The sequence below is a fragment of the Emydura macquarii genome, unplaced genomic scaffold (assembly GCF_026122565.2).
Source record: "Emydura macquarii macquarii isolate MOO-44397 ecotype Brisbane River unplaced genomic scaffold, CSIRO-AGI_Emac_v2 contig_2063, whole genome shotgun sequence".
In the NCBI taxonomy this organism is placed as follows: domain Eukaryota; kingdom Metazoa; phylum Chordata; order Testudines; family Chelidae; genus Emydura; species Emydura macquarii.
In genome coordinates, this window is record NW_027132200.1 from 1,687,025 (window position 1) to 1,706,708 (window position 19,684).

The 19,684-nt window shown below is 37.6% G+C and overlaps 1 protein-coding gene across 1 annotated transcript in view; it reads right to left on the minus strand.

Moving 5' to 3' along the window:
* CSMD1 (CUB and Sushi multiple domains 1) overlaps nucleotides 1-19,684 on the minus strand; it is a 1,845,645-nt gene that overhangs the window by 268,907 nt on the left and 1,557,054 nt on the right. Inside the window, exon 37 of the mRNA XM_067558441.1 lies at nucleotides 16,575-16,679. Coding sequence (XP_067414542.1) covers nucleotides 16,575-16,679 — 105 coding nt within the window. The remainder of the gene's footprint in view (nucleotides 1-16,574; nucleotides 16,680-19,684) is intronic.

Genomic DNA, 19,684 nt, shown 5'->3' on the forward strand with positions numbered 1-19,684 from the left:
ATATGGGCACACCTTAATTTGTAGGACAGAACATGTACAGCATTCATTTTTCAAAGCTTTTCTTTTTTCTACTATAATATTAAGACTCAATTTTGCTATAAGATATATATGTGTGTATCTTAAAACAAAACAACCAACACAAAATCCTACAAACAAGCAAACAAAGATTACTAGAACAGTGTCTGTGTTTGAGGGCTGACTAGTTGTTCGTGCTGTGGACTGTAGCTGTATAGAATCTTGGTATTCTCCAAAATGAACAGGAAAATCTGGGCATGTTTTCTGCACTTATGTCCAAAGATCCTCCAAATAGCAAATGGTTTATAAACTGTGTAGGAGGTCTTAGATTTATGCTCAAGTTATTCAGACCTATTTTCTCAAACAGGAATACATTTCATGAGTGTGTTTTATGCCATACACATTGTAGAATAAAAAATGGATACAAGACTTCTCGGGTGTATAGGCAGTAGAACGCTATCTCATTAAATGAATTTAAACAACTTTCATTGACGTCAAAGAGGAATTAGCATGGATAATAATCATGAAGTAATCTATGTATAATTGAAGCAAGTTTAATATATTCCTTATTTGGCTTAATGTATCAGAGTGTCATGGGTGAGAAACCAGAGCAGAATGGAACTTTTACACTGTGTGAGAATGAATTTTGTAATTTTTGATGCATCTTTCAGAGAAGGCTAGTCAAATAATGCTTTTTGGCAGTGGTACTGTATACCCTTCACTTCACTGACTTGCATGCTAAATCCCACTAAATGCTACAACTTTTCCTGCTTTCTTATGGAATCTAACCCATTTGGTGACAGTAAGTGTGACTTGACAGAATGTTCAGTGCAGAAATTACATGATATTTGGCCTTACTGTTATATGTGACATTTTGGAGTCTGTTGTTCCAGATGGTTCATTGAGCAACGATATTTCAAATTATCCACTGAGACCTCAGTCTTTCTACAAAAATATAATTGCACTTCAAATAATGCTATTTACCATTTTTGATGCAGACAAGGTTTTAATCTTATGCCTCCAGTCTTCTATTAATCTACAACTCAACACCAAGGCATATGAATGCCTTACAAACGCAAACATATATACAAGAAGGCTGTTTATTTCTCTCTAGCCATTTCTAGCCAGCAAGATTACTGGTTTTAAATGTAATTAGTTGCACTCTCATTTATTTAACATTTTAGGGAAAGGAGAACTTGAAGTAGGTTTTACATTCGGCCAGGAAGTTAGTGAGACGTATTTTCCAGAAGCAAGTTCATAGTTCTGGGCCAACTGCTGTCTCCTGTATTCAGAAATCTCACTATGGAAGCTGATATATCTATTGCTCCAGATAAAAACAGTTGTCATGGTTGGCCATGCTCACACTGAGTGAGGCAGTTTTTTAAGTAGCTAGGAGAGTTTGAAGGTAAGGACCAAAGCCTTGAACCTGACTTCAAACTCAGTGGGGAGGTAGTGTAGAAAGCAGAGCATAGAACTACTGCTGCAGTTTAACCCAGTTTAAGCTTATAAATGATTAGGTGTAGTGAAATCTCTCTCTATATGGAACAGTGCATCTTTTGCCGCTCCGTGTCTGCCAATATGCTAATGAGTTTGATTTTGCCAGATGAGTCTATGTCTCCAGGCTGATTCTACACTGGAGTTTCTCCATTTCCTATGACAAAATGACTGAAGACTAGAGTGGGGACAACATGGGACCTGATTTCCCCTGGAGTGGAATGGTCTCGCCTGCATAGATCTGTGTTCTGGAGGTATTGGGTAGTCACAGTGGGGTCTCATCACCCCCTCTTCCGCTGGTTTTGCTGTGCTTGTCACAGATGATTCTGAGTCTGCTCCTTCTGACTGCGTTGCTGCCCCTGAGCTAGCTCCATGACAGGGTTTCTCCCTGAAGCCTTGCAGCATCACTTCTTTATAGTTTTATTGTAATAATGACTTCAGGCTTCAATATTTCAATCCATACTGTGGTTCTTCAAGTATGTTTCAATGTGTGAAGGCTCAGTGCACTTGAATGCATGCTGAAAGCAGCATGTATGAATCAAATGGAAGTGTATGAAAATAAATTGGAAGGCTCAGTAAAACAAGTAAAATTAAAAAAAACCAGACTTCTTTGGTATTTTTTTGGCTAATACTTTCCATTAACAAACAAATCAGGCTCTGAACTGTGATTCGTTTTAGTTTATTCTTTTTCTACACTGAACTAAACTGTGGAAAAACAAGTATAGATATTCAAATAGTAGGAAGTATTTGATAAATTATATCAATTAGCATAATTGATGTTCCTCTTCTCCTGAATGAAAGATAGTTTTTGGCCCATTTATAGTATTTGAGATACATTACAAACCATTTGCGTTGGCAAACAGGAGTGGCAAATAGGAATTCTGGAGGGCATAGCTGCTGACTGTAGGCTTGGCTGTAGAGGGAGTTGCTGAATGGTTTCTTTGATTTGTCCTTTTTTTTGTGTGTGTGTGTGAGGGTTGTGTAGCTGGGCTGTGGGCCTATGAACAAGCTAGGTGAGGCCGACTTATTTGTCTGTGTCTCAGCGGAGGTGGATTATCAGGACCCATAGGTTTTTTATCAGTCTCTGTGTTTTAAGTCTGAGTACTTAATCCCTCCCTGTTAGCAAGGGGATGGTGCTGAGAAGGAAGGCTTATTATAAACTGGTTGTCAGACAAACTCCTGAGCAGGTGAACAGGAGAGGCAAACAGGGGAGTTTCAGAGGGAGTATGAGAAGATCTCTTTCTAGGTGGAGTTCTATGTTCAATACTATGAGGAACAGCAATGAATCAGTGGTTGTGACCTGCAACAAATGTGCTGTTTTCTCTCCTGCCACATGCCAGAAGGGACTTCTGTGTATGAAGTGCAATTCAATGGCTGTGCTGGAAGAAAATATTCTTGGATTGAATGGACAAGTACAAACAGCATGGCACCTCAGAAGCTGAGGTTGTCTTGTACAACCAGTTAGAAGAAGCATCAGCATCCCAGGTTCAAGGAAGAAGGAACTGGGCACCAAAGAATCAGGGAAAGAGGAAATTAGACAGGAGGCTTCACATTTTGCAATCATTAGAGACAAGAATTCTACCAGGCTGGAGGTAGATGAGGATGTAGACTGTGACTACCAGAGGCAGAAGGACCAGGAGAAATTCCATATAGCTATAAGTGTTCAATGTTTGGCAGGTCTTCGGTATGGAAACTGCAGAAGATATTTCTGAAGATCAATCATTTTTAATGGAATAGAGAGGTGTATGGGACACACCTCTAGATGGCTACTCATTCCAACCCATAAGAAAATTGAACATGCCCACAAAGAGATCACCAGTTATCCAAGAAAGACAACTAGAAAGAATTAAAAGAATGTTCTCAAGAGAAAGCAGACAACAGGGAGGTCTCCTGTCTTCCTAGAGCCAAGACACAAGATGAGTGACTAAGATTGGATAGGCTTCTGAAGTTGGTGACCAAGGATCCACTGGTCATGGTGGATATTGGCTCTATTAATGTTGCTTCACAGGATAACGGACAGTTAACAGATGACTTCATGGCATTCAGAAGGGTCCTAAAGGAGTAAAATGTTCAAGTGATCTTCTCAGAGATCCTTCCTGTCTCACAAGCAAAGGAAGACAGAAGGAAGAAGATTCTGGACATTAACCACTAGCTAGGTAAGTGGTGTAAGGTAGATGGTTTTGGTTTTGTGGAACATTGATCCACTTCATGGGGAAAGGGGATGCACAGTTTGCCTCCATTTCAACATAAGAAGAACCAATCCTCTATGGGACAGACTAGTCAAGAGGGCATTACACAAAGAAGAAAAGTGGAGGGTTAAAAGAGGGAACGCGAAATCAAGATGTGGAGAACAAAAGTAATCAAGACATTTGTTGTCATAATTGGGGTATAGCAGTCCTACCCCACTTAAGCACTAAATTGATGGAAAGTGGGTGTAGCCCAAGGTGGTGTGCTTCAACAGCAGCAGCATCGGGAACTACAAGTTGTGGACTACAAACTGCAGCATGTTGGGAGAACTTCCTGGCATGAGCTGGCTGAGTGGCGTGCCCTGCCCTCCCAGCTTGCTGAGTGGTATATGCTCTGCCCTTCTAGCAGGAGGTTTCAGGACCAACTGAGGCTGGGAGCATGAGGCAGGAGGCCAATGGACTGTAATCCTGTTCTATGATTTTTTTCAGAATAAAACCTTGTTTCTGGTAGTTGATCTGAGTGGGTCTGGTCTGAGGTGAATACACACTGACACACAATGCAGAGCACACAGAGGAGCCTGAGGTCCAGTTTCTCAAAGTTGTGTAAAAAGTCACAAGGCAGACTTTCCCTATCCTGAACACCCCCATACCAGGCTAAGTAGACTGGAGGGGCTACATGGGTAAAAGTTCATAAAATGTCACCACTTTTAACAATAAATGTTGATAGAAGAGATATGAAAAGGAGACAGAAAAACTTAATTAGCCCAGACAAAAAGTCCACTGATACCAACCAAGGACTGTGTTGAAATCATGACTGGTAAACATAGGAGAATGGAACTGGAAATTAACCAGTCAAAATTGGTGGTGTGTCAGCAATGAGGCCTAATTAGTGGACAAAATACTATTCTGCCTATTATCTCTTTTTGGGGTCATAAAAAAGAGACTTCAGGGGGAGGATTAAAATGGCTGAAGGAAGCGTTAAAGGAGAGAGCTCTACCATCATGGCTGCCACCACCACCATCTCCCCTGGGTGGCATTCTCCCCTTGTGTGTCCTTTGTCTTCTCCCACCTTTACTTTCTCTCTTTTTACCTCCTGTTTAATAAGAGTATAGCTTAGCCCTCTAAAACATTCCCTTTCACTCACTGCTGTGAACCTATGACCAGAGAGGCAGTGAAAAGCAATGACTTGAATAGCTCTATACTTGCACAAGTCTGCCAGTGGCTAACAGGATCTTGTGCTGTACCTGTGTTTCTCCAGCAATGAGTAAAAGTTAGCATCAGAGACAGATATTGCATTTTCCATATTTTGGTGTTTTATCTCTCGCTTTTAGTGTTTGTTTTGTTTTGTTTTGTCTTCTAGGACACAAAATGACTTTCCCCAAAATGGCTTTCCCCAAGGCAAACACCAAGTCAGCAGCAGGGTCAGGAATAACTCCCAGTTCCCCACTCTAACCATTAAATTATACAGCCTTCCTATATAATTCCTAATTCCTAGTAGATCTGTAATTAAGATTACAGCAAGAAAAAGAAACCTTAAAAGTCCATGCAATATTTCGATGCATTGTATTTTTTTCAGGAATATAGAGTAACTCCATTATCAATTTTTAGAGAATGAAAAACTATCTTTTTATGTACTGATAAATTTCAATGATAATAAATAATATTCTAATTCACTATATTCATACTTTTGGAAGACTCATATGGCCTAGAGTAATTCACATTGGATGTTTAATTTTAAAAAATCACAAAACAAACATATTTTAATAAATAGCATTTATGTTGAAATATGTAAACGTGAGGTCAGTTAAACAGCTTTTCAAACACACTTCTCAGTCAGACTATGTACATTCTCTGACATACACATACACAGTTGTGAAGTTAGTTGAAAAGACAGCATATTTAAGTCCTAATATCTGGGTTCAAAAATGGAAAAAACCCAAAAGATCCAAAGGCTCTTAAATACATTAAATTGGGCTACGTGTGCAGTCAGTAGTAAAGGGAAAATATGTTAAATGTCTAGTCCAAGCAATCAAAAAAGGCTGTGATTTGCTTTGTGCATGCTCTTCACAGCTCAGCTACTTCTTTGCAATATGATAGAGAACACATCAACATCAGCACTGATAACCCTCTCAATGACCTTCTACTTACTGTCTGATAAATACTTTCTTGGCACCAGGTGTGGCATGAAACATACATGCCACACATCTATAATTATATACATGCTTACAATTACCTCAAAATGCCTGGACATCAATGTCATGAATGGCAGAAAGAAAATCCTGGCTAACATATTCAACTGTATGCGTCTCCATTAGCATCCATTACAAAAAAGCTATCAACTAAACAGGAAAAGTCTTCCCTGACAGTTTGACCAAAAGACAGTATTGCCTTTTTGGTGCCAAAAACAACCGAACAAAACTGAATTGCTCACCATCCTTAAGAGCAAAATAGTGTTTTTTCTGTTCTTTGTGGAAAATATTAAATCGGAGTAAATAGCTCTGTTCTCTATTTTTGTACATGTATCAAACTAAAAGATTAAGGTCCAAACTAGGGGGGGGGAACAAATATCTGCCCAAGTAGACCTTTTTTCTGATGGGGAGAGTCTGATTAATGTCAGCAGCATTCTGTGTGGCTGTAACGGTTAACCTGTATGGATCCCTTTGTACGATCAGGGCCTGCTAAATTGCATGTGGCAATTTTGTGATTGTCAACTGTTTTAGTAGGGGGGTGACCTGAAGGAATAAAACATATTGCACTAAAGACCTTAACCTGGACATGATCAATATACTCTATGAAAAAAAGTCATTCTTTAGAAGAAGAGTCCCTTGTTTTTGCAGTTTATTTGAGATCTTTGTGAAATAAGGATTACTAAAGATATTCACCTGTCTCTACTCCTCTTATCAATGAAGCAGTTATTTCAGTTACTGACAACTTTTGGCACTTGAAAACCTATTATGCACAAGATTCAGAACAGACTAAGATAATTAAAATTCAGCTTACGTTCTCAGTTATCAAGCACTTCACATGATCTTGGATTAGCTGTAACAGATAGGCTTAGAAAATCAGGAATAACATGCCTTAATTGCAGACTCCAACATTTCAGGGTAAATAGGATAAAATATGTTTTTTAAAGTTGATATTATACAAACTATGCATTTTTATGAGATAATTTCAAATTATAACTATATTATTTTAATGTAGTCACATACATTTTATTTACAACATATTTTGTGCACATATTTATGTGTTTCCTCAATATTTATTTAGTACTTACTTACTAACCCCAAACTCCCACTGACTTCAATGATAAGATCAAAGGGATTTTTACATTAGTAGAAACAGATTAATGATTTCAGGAATTGACTCTGTTGCTTATTTGCTTGTGTATTTAAGAAAATATGCATATTATTGTTTTATTAACAAGTGACATCTGATCAAGTGAAATTCTAAAACTAAAAACTTGAATTTTAAATGCAATTAAAACAAAGAGATAAATGATTCAATCATGCTATTTTGTTTACATGTTTTCTTTGTTAATTATGAATCAGGATAATCCATCCAAATTGCAATCATTTTCATTCGTTCATTGTTCTAATACATATTAGAAATATTACACAAAAATTGGTTGATTGGGGTTTCTGGCTCTTGCAAGAAATAATTATGCTATTTATTTCACCAGGGTTTGGGGAAAACAAACATGCATATGAAATAATGGTTTAAATGTCTAATCTCTGTCTTCTTTCTCATTATCTTTTGTATATTTTTACCGCCTTATTCCTCATACTAGCTTTCAGAAGCCAGGCTAACACCTACGGTACTTGTGAAATAACAAGAAACAATGCCACACAGTGGATTCCTACAATATTTACAGTTGCCTTGTGACTAGAGTAAAGTTATTCAGTGGCACTGCCTATTTATAGCTCACTTTAAGCAACTCTCTACAGAATTAAATATAGCTTAATGTAGGCTTTGTAAGAGAGATAAATTATCATCTTGACCCTAAAGAACAAATTAATGCTGCAAGACCGCTTTTATTTTGCTATGGATTATATATTAACTTGTCAGCATGCTGTGCAATTTGGTGAACATGTTTTATAAAGCCAGTTGAGTTTTTTAGATATGTTTGGGGAGGGAACTATGGTTAAGGCCACCATTTTGGCACAGAAATGTTTAGTACATTTCAGAGCATAGATTCAGGCGAAAGAATGATAAGACGTTGCAGGGGCAGAGAGTTTGGAGAGTGAACCTCTCACACACTCACCCCACAGTTGCAGTTCCTCCCTCAGGAGTTGTGACCAGATGCACACCACCACAGTGCCACTCAGGTTTGGCCCATCTGCCTCTCCATCTCCACCTATGGAGGAGTGGATGCATCACTCTTGAATGTTACTGCAACTTACATGTACCAAGTCCTCAACTCCTGGAGTGGGGAAGCCAGTCTCAGCCCCATGGAACATGAGCTGATGTTGTGGAGTGCAGGTTGGGCTCATCAAAGACTTTATTCAGATTCACAATGACCATGAATATCATGACCTCTGTGCCAAAGTCATAGCCTTAATTATGGCATATACACATAAAGACAAATATTTATTTAAGGCTTATTGTATGCTGTACATATCACATATTCAATGTTAATTCATAAGGCACATATGCTACATATAATTACTATTTACTTGTATTATGGTAGCAACCAGAGGTTCCAGTCAGGCAGGTGGCCTCATTGTGACAGGTACTGCACAAAAGTATAACAAAAGACAATCCCTAAGAAACTAAATAAGGCAAGATGTAACAGGTGGGAGAGCACACAATGTAAGGGTTGGGGAGAAGAAGAATAAAGTAACATTGGTAAGAAGACAATTCTGAAGACTGTTCTACATGCACAGATTTCAGGTTTAAAAAGTGAAAAAGCGTGGCTCTAAAAAAGTCTAGCATCTGACATTTTAGACTTTCACACATGATGACAAATTCTGAAAATGACAGAAACACATATTATATTGGCATAACTATTATACTAACACAAGAGGCCTAGTCCAGCATAGACCTTGATCCCTTTACTTGCTATTTTTACATTACTCGGGTGAACTATATTTTCTCTTTTTGCTGGGATAATGGCTAAAGTTTATAATGAAATCTACAGCCTTGATTGTTCCCTCTATATGTCACTGATTCTTTGGAATTTTCTTTTGAATACACTTTCAAAATGGTTACCTTTTGAGACTAAGGGCCAGCTTCTCAACTGGTATAAACTGGCATAGATCTGTTGACTTCAAGAAACCTACAATGATTTACACAAGGTGAAGATCTGGCCTGTAGTCACTACTTGTTGGCAATTTTCCCAGCAATTTTATCCCTTCTTCTTCTCTGTCTCATCTAGTCCTTCCTGCCTGTCTCCTATTCTGATCCAAAGGGGAAGATAAGGGGTGTCTCATGAACCATCCAGGGAATAATCTTCTGCTATTCAAAGCATATTCTCTTCCAGATGCTACTGAGTGTAGCTCCTTTGGTCCTGATGCCAGGGTTTACACTACATAGAGAGCAAAAGTACCCATGCTCAGGAGTGGGACTGTAGATGTAGGAGGCAAAGAGTGGATCTTTTAGGAAGTAAGCTTTTTGCTTGCACATAATGATTTGGTGGATCTCTCTGAGCAATTTATTAATTCTGATTTATATTACAAAGTTATTAGGAAGTTGATATGAAGAAATTGCTGTATCATGGAATGCCTCAAAATATATGTCCACACTTTGAGCTGCAGTTGCAAATTCCAGCTCGAAGAGACATACCTGCACTTGCTCTGATTGAGCAAGTACACCAAAAGTTGAGTGTAGTTGCAGTGGCCACAAGTGGTGAGAGGGTCATTGCCTCAACTACATCCCTTCAAAGACCTGTGTACATAATCAGGGTAGCTAGACCTTTCTGCTGTTCATGCCATGGTGGCTACGCTTCATGGGTATGTCTCCTAACCCTAACCCTACTGAGACCCAAGGAAACTTAAAGCACAAATGGATTTCAGTGTCCAGATCTCCTCACAGAAATCTGGAGACCTGCCGGCAGTGGGAACCTGACCAGATCAGTGAAATTGTAAGGCTCAAAATCCATGGACTCTTTTTCCTAGAGAAGAAAAATTGGGAAGAAATAGTAGGAGAGGGTTTGCTGCAAAACTGGGTGGAGTTCCTGACTGTTCTGGAAGACAAGACTCCTGTATTTCAGAGTGGGTACTACTGAGCTGGGGTCGTTGGGAACAGGAGGGATGTTTGTGGAGGGAAGGTGGGGAGAAGAATCTAAGCTCTTTTCTTTGTATAAACCTCCGATATCTGAATGACCAAGAGCCTGAGCAGTTAGCATCAAGCACTAGCCAATATGTGCACCCTATTACTGTTTATAACACTAGCAAAGTGTGCTTGGCTTTGCTTCCTTCTTGAGTGGCTCCTTCAAATAAGGGGAAAAAATTCCCCTTATTAAGCTGGGAAGATAACCTACATGTAAGATTTACTTATTTTATGCTTTCTGTTGCCTAATTTCACCTTCCATAGAGCTGTATAATAAATGTTGTTATAAAAATGATTAAGATTAAAAAAAAAAGAACTCTTCTATGTAAAAATGGCCATTTCTAACTGCATAGACTTGCTTGTTTTCTGTATTCACAGTCACACCTGCTTTCTATACTCCTGCTGGTTCTGCAGAAACAATACAGCCTTAGGAGAAAGAAATTATTCTTTATGGCTGTATGTCAACAGAATAGTTAACTAAGCCCCAGATGCAGAATCTCTATCTTGAGTTATACAGAGTTGTACATCTGAGAAAAAAAAAAAAAAGTTAAATCCTGACCCAACTGAATTCAATGGGAGTTATGCAATTGTGATTTCAATGGAGCCAGAATTTCAGCCTCTCATTACTGCTATCACACAACTCACTTGTGTAAGTTATTGGTGATTATATATGAACCAGACCGAGCACAGCTCGACTTTCTGATCACACAGTTTTGCAGCACTGGCAATTAGGAGGACAGACAAAAACATACAACTCCCCACCTCCAAATATTTTCACTTGTAACTGAGCACAATTGATCTAGAGTCACTAAGAGACTATAAATGTGAACTTCACAATGCCAGTTTCACAGAATCATTTTTTAGAGTAAATTTGCACATTATAAGCTTTTAGGCTACATTATACTTAAAAGTGTACATCCTGAGTCCAGCTTGTGTGTATTACATCTTGGAGGCACATAACCCCAAAAGACATAGTTCATTAAGGTATAGATCTGCCTGTCTCCTAAGCAAAGCAGAGAATGAGACCTGCATAGCTTATATCACTTAGTAATATTCTAGACTCACTCACTTTGATTCTTCTCTCATTTAAGTTGGGGTATCTCCACTGAATTCAATGGAATAACTTATTTACAGTGGTGTACAGAATTAGTTCTAACTATTTGAGAGATGGTCTCTCTGTAAACACAAACTCCCATGATGACAGCTATCCCAACAGTATAATGAAAATGCCAATTCTAGGAGAGGCCATACAAAACTTAAGACAAAGACAGAGGCAAAAGAAATCACTACTAACATTGCCACATTCAGAGGCAAATAAAAAAAATATTAACCTCCTTGCCCAAGTTTTCCCTCAATATTATCCTAACTCACTTAACATTAAAACACAAAACAATCCTCAGTTTCTTTCTTGCCAATGCATTCTTAACACTATGTATTTAATAAACAATGTGTGATATATTTCTCACTGATTTTTGAGGATGAATTAACTTATTCCTTGCAAATTGAAGTGAAGCAGATGTCCTTGCAAACAGTTGGTGCCGCCAGTGACAGATGTCCACTATGGACTGCCATATTAGCATTTATCACCTTTGGGAACCCAGAAGTCTGAAGGTATTGGGCCTGGGCCTTGATATATCAGAATGACAGCAAGTATCAATTTCTTTCATGGGATGGGGTATCCGAAATGTGGACTCTTAGACCTCATATGAGGAATAGGTTGAAGGGGGATTTGAGCAGTTTGGGACTAATCCTATTATTAGGTTTATGCAGGGGGAGGTTGCCTCTCCTTAGGTAATTGGTTGCATTACTTGTTGCCAGTATGGGAACCCAACTGGCTCAATATCAGTGAGGTTTTGTTCAGGGAGCTACATGGGTTCTTCGGTTAAAAGTTAATAAAGTTATATTTGCATTTCTGGATCTCTCACCTCCCATGTTTGTGTTAATTTAACTTTAACTGTTTCTGAGAACATTCTGAACCTCTGATTTAGGGCTTCTTAAAGTATACATTATTGAAGCCGCAGATAACTATTTAAAGATCTAGAATTTAAATGCACTGGGAAAACTTTTTGGCCTAAATGGCTCTCACACTTTGATTTAACGAAAATTTAGATATTATTTAATCCATGGATTATTGGCGCAACAGACCATAATGGATGCTCCTCAGCTGTTGCATTCTATCAAGTTCTGGCACCATATACAAACTGGCACAAATCCAACATATTTAAAACTATCAAAGGTTTTATTGGGGGGGGGGGTTGATACTGTATGATTGTTTATATCATTCATATTGACATTGTTAGATAAATGCAACAAATCTTGTACAAAGTATGTCATGTAAGGTGTCAATTGAAAAATTATGATTTGTTAAGAACGATTATCCTGTTTACATGCATGCATCATTTTTATGTCTGAAGTTATGAATATTGACTATATACCTTTATTTCAAATGTTTTTTCTCCTTGAGTAACACCCACAAGGTAGTTTGCATCCTGTCTAGCCAGCACATTGTAAATGTACTATTCAAGTTGATGACCCATTAAAGGACACTTGGCTTGCACAATAGACCATAAAAGAAGCCTGTCCCCACTCAATGGGCCTGCCTGTGGACATTTTAGCCAGAATGTGGGAAATGGCTGCTCCTATGACTCATCAAAGCATGCAAGGTTATGTGACTTGCTCATATGACCATGGACTCCATCTTGTGTCTGTAATTTTCTACAAAGTAAGCCTGAGAGCATTCCCTCCACATGGGAGAAAGTATAAAAGGCCCTGGAAACATCTCCATTTTGCCTCTTTCCTGCTCTGATCTCTGGACTATGAACTTACACTAAAAGAAACATTCCAATTAAGAGACTGAGGACCTTCCAACCTTTTGGAAGTTACCAGAGACTTTAAAAGACAGCAGTTTATTCCATCACTGTTTCAAACCTGATACAAGAACTTTGCAATGAGTGTATGTCTTTATTATCCTTGACCATTTTAACTCTCTCCTTATTAGATACTAAAGGATTGGTAAAAGCATGATTATTGGGTAAGATAGTTACACATTGACCTGGCTGTGTGGCTGATCTTTTGAGATCAAAAACTACCAGTTTGAGGTGGATATGCCCCATTTCTCAGCAGTTTGTTCTGAACCTGGTATTCTCAGCTATGACCCACTGAGGCACGGTGACAGGGGGAAATAACATTAACAGATATCTTTAAAAGTGAAGCTAGTGTTTGTTTATAAGTGTCCATAGGAATGTCTGAAAATGCTAACTTATTCTTCCACTTTTATATTTTAAATATTGCAGAATTGATTTTCTTTTACATTTTAAGTAACTAAGTACAAATAAATAATAATATTAATAATAAATCTACCCAAATGCTTCACAGTTGACCTCTTAAAGGCCAGCAGAGTCTTCAAGGATACAGATATATGGACATAAATATAATAACCTTCTCTTTAGCAGGAACAAAATTGTTAGCATAATATATGCAAACAAGAGCCAATCTAAGTAAATAATAGATACTAAGAACATAACACAGCTTTCACAATAGCTGATCAACCTCTCACAGGTCAATCAAAGTAACATGACAGTATAGTTACTTTAGCAGGCGTTACAAAAATATAATAAATACACATTTCAAAACAACATTTATAATATCTAAAAGTTTGCTAAGCACTTCACAGAGGAAATGCAGTCCCTGTGTTAAAAATCTTGTAATCTAAATTTAATATAATTGAAGGTGACAAATAGTAGGGAGGCCAATATAGAAAAACCCTAAAGATTTTTGGCCTTGATCGAGCAAAGCAATTAAACACATGAATGATCTCATTAATGTCACTGGAATTACTCAGGTGCTTAAAGCTATGCACATGATATGTGCTTTGTTGGAATGGGGGCATAGTATTGACCATTATTCTAAATCCTACAGATTTTAACAAAAGATAGTATACATTTCCAAAACATTTTTGGATCATCCTATAGTGTTTGTATCAGTGGTATAATTTTCTCTTAAAATCTATATGATGATTTGAAAACACTATAGAAAAGTTTCTACTGGGTATATCCCTAGGAGATGTGGATAAAGAGCAGAAATAACAATGATTAAGCAATTCAGTAATGTGATTACTCAGTTTAAGAACATCCACATTTTTGGACTAATATATCTAATATACATACATATATTAATATTTAGATAAAGAAGTTATATGACTCACTTTAACTAATATATCTCATATACATACATATATTAATATTTAGATAAAGAAGTTATATGACTCACTTATGGCCATCATCAAAGAAGGGATTATTTTTATAAGAGATTTCAATGAGGAGACATTGGTGGCTTAGAAGATCAGGATAAGAAGTGTATTCCATTATTGTGAGAAAGGTAAAATAGAGTCAACAAGACTGGCATGACTGGTGGAGGAAGGAGGAGGGGTGTGATTTAATGAGACAAGATTAAATGTGTATAGAAGGGCAAAGTTATATAGGGTGCCAGTGGAGAGACTTAAAAAGGAATTGGAAGACAAAAACCCAGCCATGCTGCCAAAAACAAAGCATCATGAAGAAGACATGGCTAGAATATAAGATACAATGGTAGCTAATTTACCCCTTCATTGAGGAGTGGGGGAAGAAAGGGTGCAGGTCAATTAACTGACATAAAAGGAACAAATTCTGTTGCACTACCTCCACTAGAAAAAAATCAGTAATAGGACAAAGTCCTCCTTTATCCACAATGAGGATGATCTCAAAATAAAACCCTAAGACAGACAGCACCATGCATTAATGCAATCACAAAAATACAATTCCTTCTTTGCTACACAATAACTTGCAAATTAATTTTAGATGGTTTGCTTAATAAAGTCCCCTCTGGAAACAACAATAAAAACATAGTTAGAAATGACATATTCAATGCTGACACCATCTTTGGGTTATGCAGAGACAGAAAAAGACTGATTAATAGTGATTAGTGTTTTTTATTTCTCCAACAATCAATATAATACCTTGTAAAAAAGCTTGTTATCTTACTGTCTATTCCACTGTGTAATGGAAGCCCCTTTTATCATTTTACATTTTTGTAATGATACTGGACCAGATGGCAATAACTGTGAATGAAAAATATCTACATATATAAAGAAAATAAAAGTAAAAATATTTTAATATACCTTCCTTTTTTATTAGTTGACAGTGTTAAAAGTAAGCCAGAAGGCTTAGAATAACCTTGAGCATAATAGATAAGAGCATTCATCAGCTATAATTGAGCTATGTATATTAGCAATTATATTAACTTCTGGCATAAAATAAAACACATATCCTAAGATCTAGAGATATTTGCAAAATGTATGAAAGTAGCAGATTTTCAAAACACATCCTACCATAAATGGCATCCATGATCTCATTTTGCACCATCATTAGAACAGTTATTTTCAAATAAATTGCTACAAACTTGCAAACAAATAGTAGTAATAAGTAGAGAAATTTAACCAGAGTGTGAGGCTGCTCTGTGGTTTATGTCTGGTTCATTATATTTATCATCAGCTGGCAATTTGGCTTTTAAAATTTTGTGCACAAATTTATGTTCTAGATAATTGTTTATCTCAATTCTAAAGATTACTTATTAAGCTTATTGATGTATTTGCTAATTTGTGACTGCTTATTAAAGAATATGAATACCAACATTCAGGCCTTTTAGTGCATAAATGCCTGTACTATAAGACTTAATCTCACAGAACATTCTTATTTTTCTTTTGCAGGACAATGGAATACCAGCATAACCAAAAACCAAAGATGATTTGCAAATTTGACCTTTGTTAACACATTTATCAGACTATTGCCTCATCCCCACATTCATTTTTTAAAATAGAGTCTTTTTTGTAATGCTTAGCTCCAATTAAAACAAATGATACATAAACATATGCACTGAAGTTACCATTCTTTTATAGGTATTATTTTAAGAGGGAAAAGATACAAAAAAGTCACACATATATGAACTAAACAAAGGAAGTGTGTGGTTGTCCATTGGAATTTTATGAAATATCAAACTTGTTTAAAAGTGCATAACAAAGATGCCCAGAAGCAATATAAAATGGGACACAGCTATCATAAGTGGTAACTGTGCTATGAGAACTATAATAGTGTTTGTGTGTGGCCATAGGTTCACTACAATATTTATCGCAACTGCAGCTATTTTGCACCAATGAATTAACAGGATTTTGAAGATGCAGGCAGGGAAGAAAAATATGCACATCTGAATGGGCAAAAAGCATTTACGGTTATCTATCTGGTTTTCCATATTCTTGCTAAGTATAAATGCAGTCCTTTAAAAAAAATTATAAAATGTGATCCGAGTTTCCAGAACGATCAACCTGAAAGACCATAAATCTATACTTAAAGACTACATGAATCAAAAGATTATTGTTGAAAGTCTTCTTGTAGATTTGTTGTGTATTTCTACTTTATGAAAAATTGTTTTGTGAAGGCTGGATTTCTACTTCTTGTAAACTTGATTGTTTCAAGATATAATTCCATAGGCATAACCTTATGTCTTCAGCATGCTAGATCAAGTTTGGTAATTTCATAAAAAAAAAAAAAAAAGAATTATTCAAACAACAGATATTCTTACTTTTGTACTCCAGGTGAAAACCAGCTGCTGCCACACTAATATCAGAGTAAAAGTGCAGGTAAAGTTGATTGGAGGTGCTGTTCAACAATGCAGGAACAGTAGTACCTGCAAACAAACAAGATACCTTAATCTCTGGTAAGTACTATATTACAATATGGTAACTTTTAAAAAGAAGTTCCTACTCTTTTACATAAACATAAACACTGGTCTATTCTCTCCTCACTATGTATATAGAGTTCTCAAACATTCTGTCATATCATACCCTGGATTTTTACAAAGCTCCAAGTAAAGTCTGATGACATGATAGGACAATAGGGAGTTATGCAAGTGCAGTCAGAACTAAATCCTGTTAAATTAACTCACACGCATAGTCCCTTTGACTTCGACAGCATTATCCACATAAATAAAGTAAAGGATTTGGCACTGAAATGAAGCTCCAATATCATCAGTTCTTTCTTGTCTGTGTATAAGAACTATTACTACAGCTACACTAGAGAGTTTACAGCGGTGCAGCTGTGCCACTGTAAACTCTCTAATGTAGCAGCACTAATCTGATGGGAGAGAGCTCTTCCATCAGCTTAACTACAGCAGCCCTGCAAGTGGCAGTATGTTAGCAGGAGAAGCTTCCCACCAATATAACACTATCCACACCGGCGCTTATGTCGGTATAGTTTATGTCATAAGTGACATAAACTAAGTGACATAAGCTGTAGTGTGTACATAGAGTTCAGAATGGAAACAGCCAGTCTGGGGGATGGAGTCAGTCATCCCGTTAGTCTGAGACACTAATTTCCTCTGTCTGTGTTCCCTTTAACTCCCACTTCACACAATAATGCTGCAGGACACTTCTATCTCTTAGAGATAGTATCCCAATGGACTGTGAACATCAATGGTAACTGTGCAAAATGATTATTTTCTTTCTTTATAACTCAAAAAAGGATATTTTTGTGTTACCTGTGAATTTTTATTGTAGGATCCTCTATGTCAGACAGTCCTTATAGTATGGTGTCCCTTGTCTCCATGACAACTGGGGGGCAGACCTAATCTTTGCTCAGACAGAACTTTCCAGAAGGATAGCTTCCAAAGCTGAAAAATGCTATTCATCTCAAACCGTATGTAGCAGAGCCTGGACATAAAATGTAGATATTTTCTGTAGGAACAACCTGTTCCCTTTAAAATACTAAACAAATTACTAATGGCCATAGAAATGCCCAAGACCTAATGCAATCACTGAGGAAGGGCCAGGCTGTCTGACATGGAGGGTCCTAGAATGAAAATTCACAGATAAGACAGAATTTTCCGTCTCTCGGTTCTTCCCTGTGTTAGACAGTCTTTTCAGAAAGCAGGAAGTCACCTCTAGAGTGGACAAAATTATTCAATTTATTCATGTAGGATAGAAAACGAACTTATAGGTTACTGGGGCATCTTGTGCTGTAACACCTTCTACCAAATGCTGGACCAGCAGGGCTGAGGATGCCCATTCTATACTGTTTGAGGAAGTGTAGATGGAAGGCCCTATAGTAGTATTACAGACCTCCTCATAAGATGCGTGTGATCTCACCACCCACAAAACCAGCTGCTTTTTCCATGGAATGCATGTTAATGAGAAGAGCTCCATATGAGGCTTTAAATCCCTATGGTACATATACCTATATTCTTCTGTAGAATCTGTTCATATGTGACGCATGCATACCTACATCCTTAGAATATTTGCATTCAACCGGAAGTACAATACCATCACTTCCTATTATATGATAAAGGTTGTGGTGGGCTTGGGGATGCAGGACTGGTTAGTTCATAGAACTAATATATTTGATGTAACTGAGGTTTCACTGAGATCATGCAAAGTGTGTCAAGAGTTTGGTTCTGGTTACATCTAAATCAATTACAAAGAACCACTATCTGAAAGTCATGAGGTGATCATAATCATTGTGTCCTGTTCCTTCACAATCTTCTTTACCACTTTAACTCTCCTTGGCTGAGGGGTGAGAGAGACATACCTGAGTATTTTAGACCCTTTCTAACATAAGGTAATCACAGCCTTTTGCTTTTCATTGTCTCTTCTTCATGTAGTGTCTATTTTGGATGACAAACATCTCTTGGCCAAAACACTAACAGAAATAGAGTAGGGCTGTGTGAAGAGGAGAGGACATATGTAGGGGGATTGAAAGGACAGTTGATAGGCACGTATCCTGCAATTCTCTCTAAGGAAAAAGAGGAGCCATTTCATGACTTTCAGTGGGACACCTAGAGACTGGATGGGAAAAGTTCCCAGAATAGGGAATCTGAATCAGTTCAACCCATGCTTCCTGCAGCTATGTCCAAGCTGATTGGGAATCAACCACGCAGAATAAAAAGTGAGGCAGAACTACTGGAGACATTGGTATTAGAGAGATTGGAAGAGACAATACCTTTCATGCCATCTGAGCTGTTGGGATGGGGTTGAGTTACTATATAGTATTGCAATGGACAAGTTTGGTAAATCTGAGTGCTAGAGGATTCTGGGAGCAGAACCTCTTAACACTAGACAGTGGAAAAACACTGAGAAAGCCAGACTTGCATTTGGTCTTGATATGAGCCATGAATGTTTGTCCAGGCCCTCTGTGTGTAGCTGTGCAGATTTGGGAGACCAACGGTCATGGTCAGCCAAAGACCAGTTCACCTAGCGTGTACATGTGGAGGTGGGTAATGGTGAATCTGGGACTAACTGACCTGGGTCAACTGACCCTGTAGAACAGCGTGACATCAGGTACTTGGAAAAATAGTTAATAAGTGAATGTCAGCCAATCACTGTAGCCCCCTCCCAAATTATGAATTAATTATAATATGCTAGATGATATGCTAGCGAAGTATATTTTACATATTTTGGGGACATGTTACTCCTTTAGAAAAAGGGAACATAGATCAGAGGACCTCGGGGTAGTCAACACCCTGCTTCAAGGGACTCAGAAAACAGACCACATACCTGGAGGGAGAAGAAGAAGAAGAAATGTAGCCTCTGCCTAGAACTGATAGCTATACCTTCTTTGTTTGCTAATCAGGATACAATGTGGGGCCAGCATAGGTTTATGCTTGGGGAATTGAGACTTATTAAGAAGTGGCTTTGTATA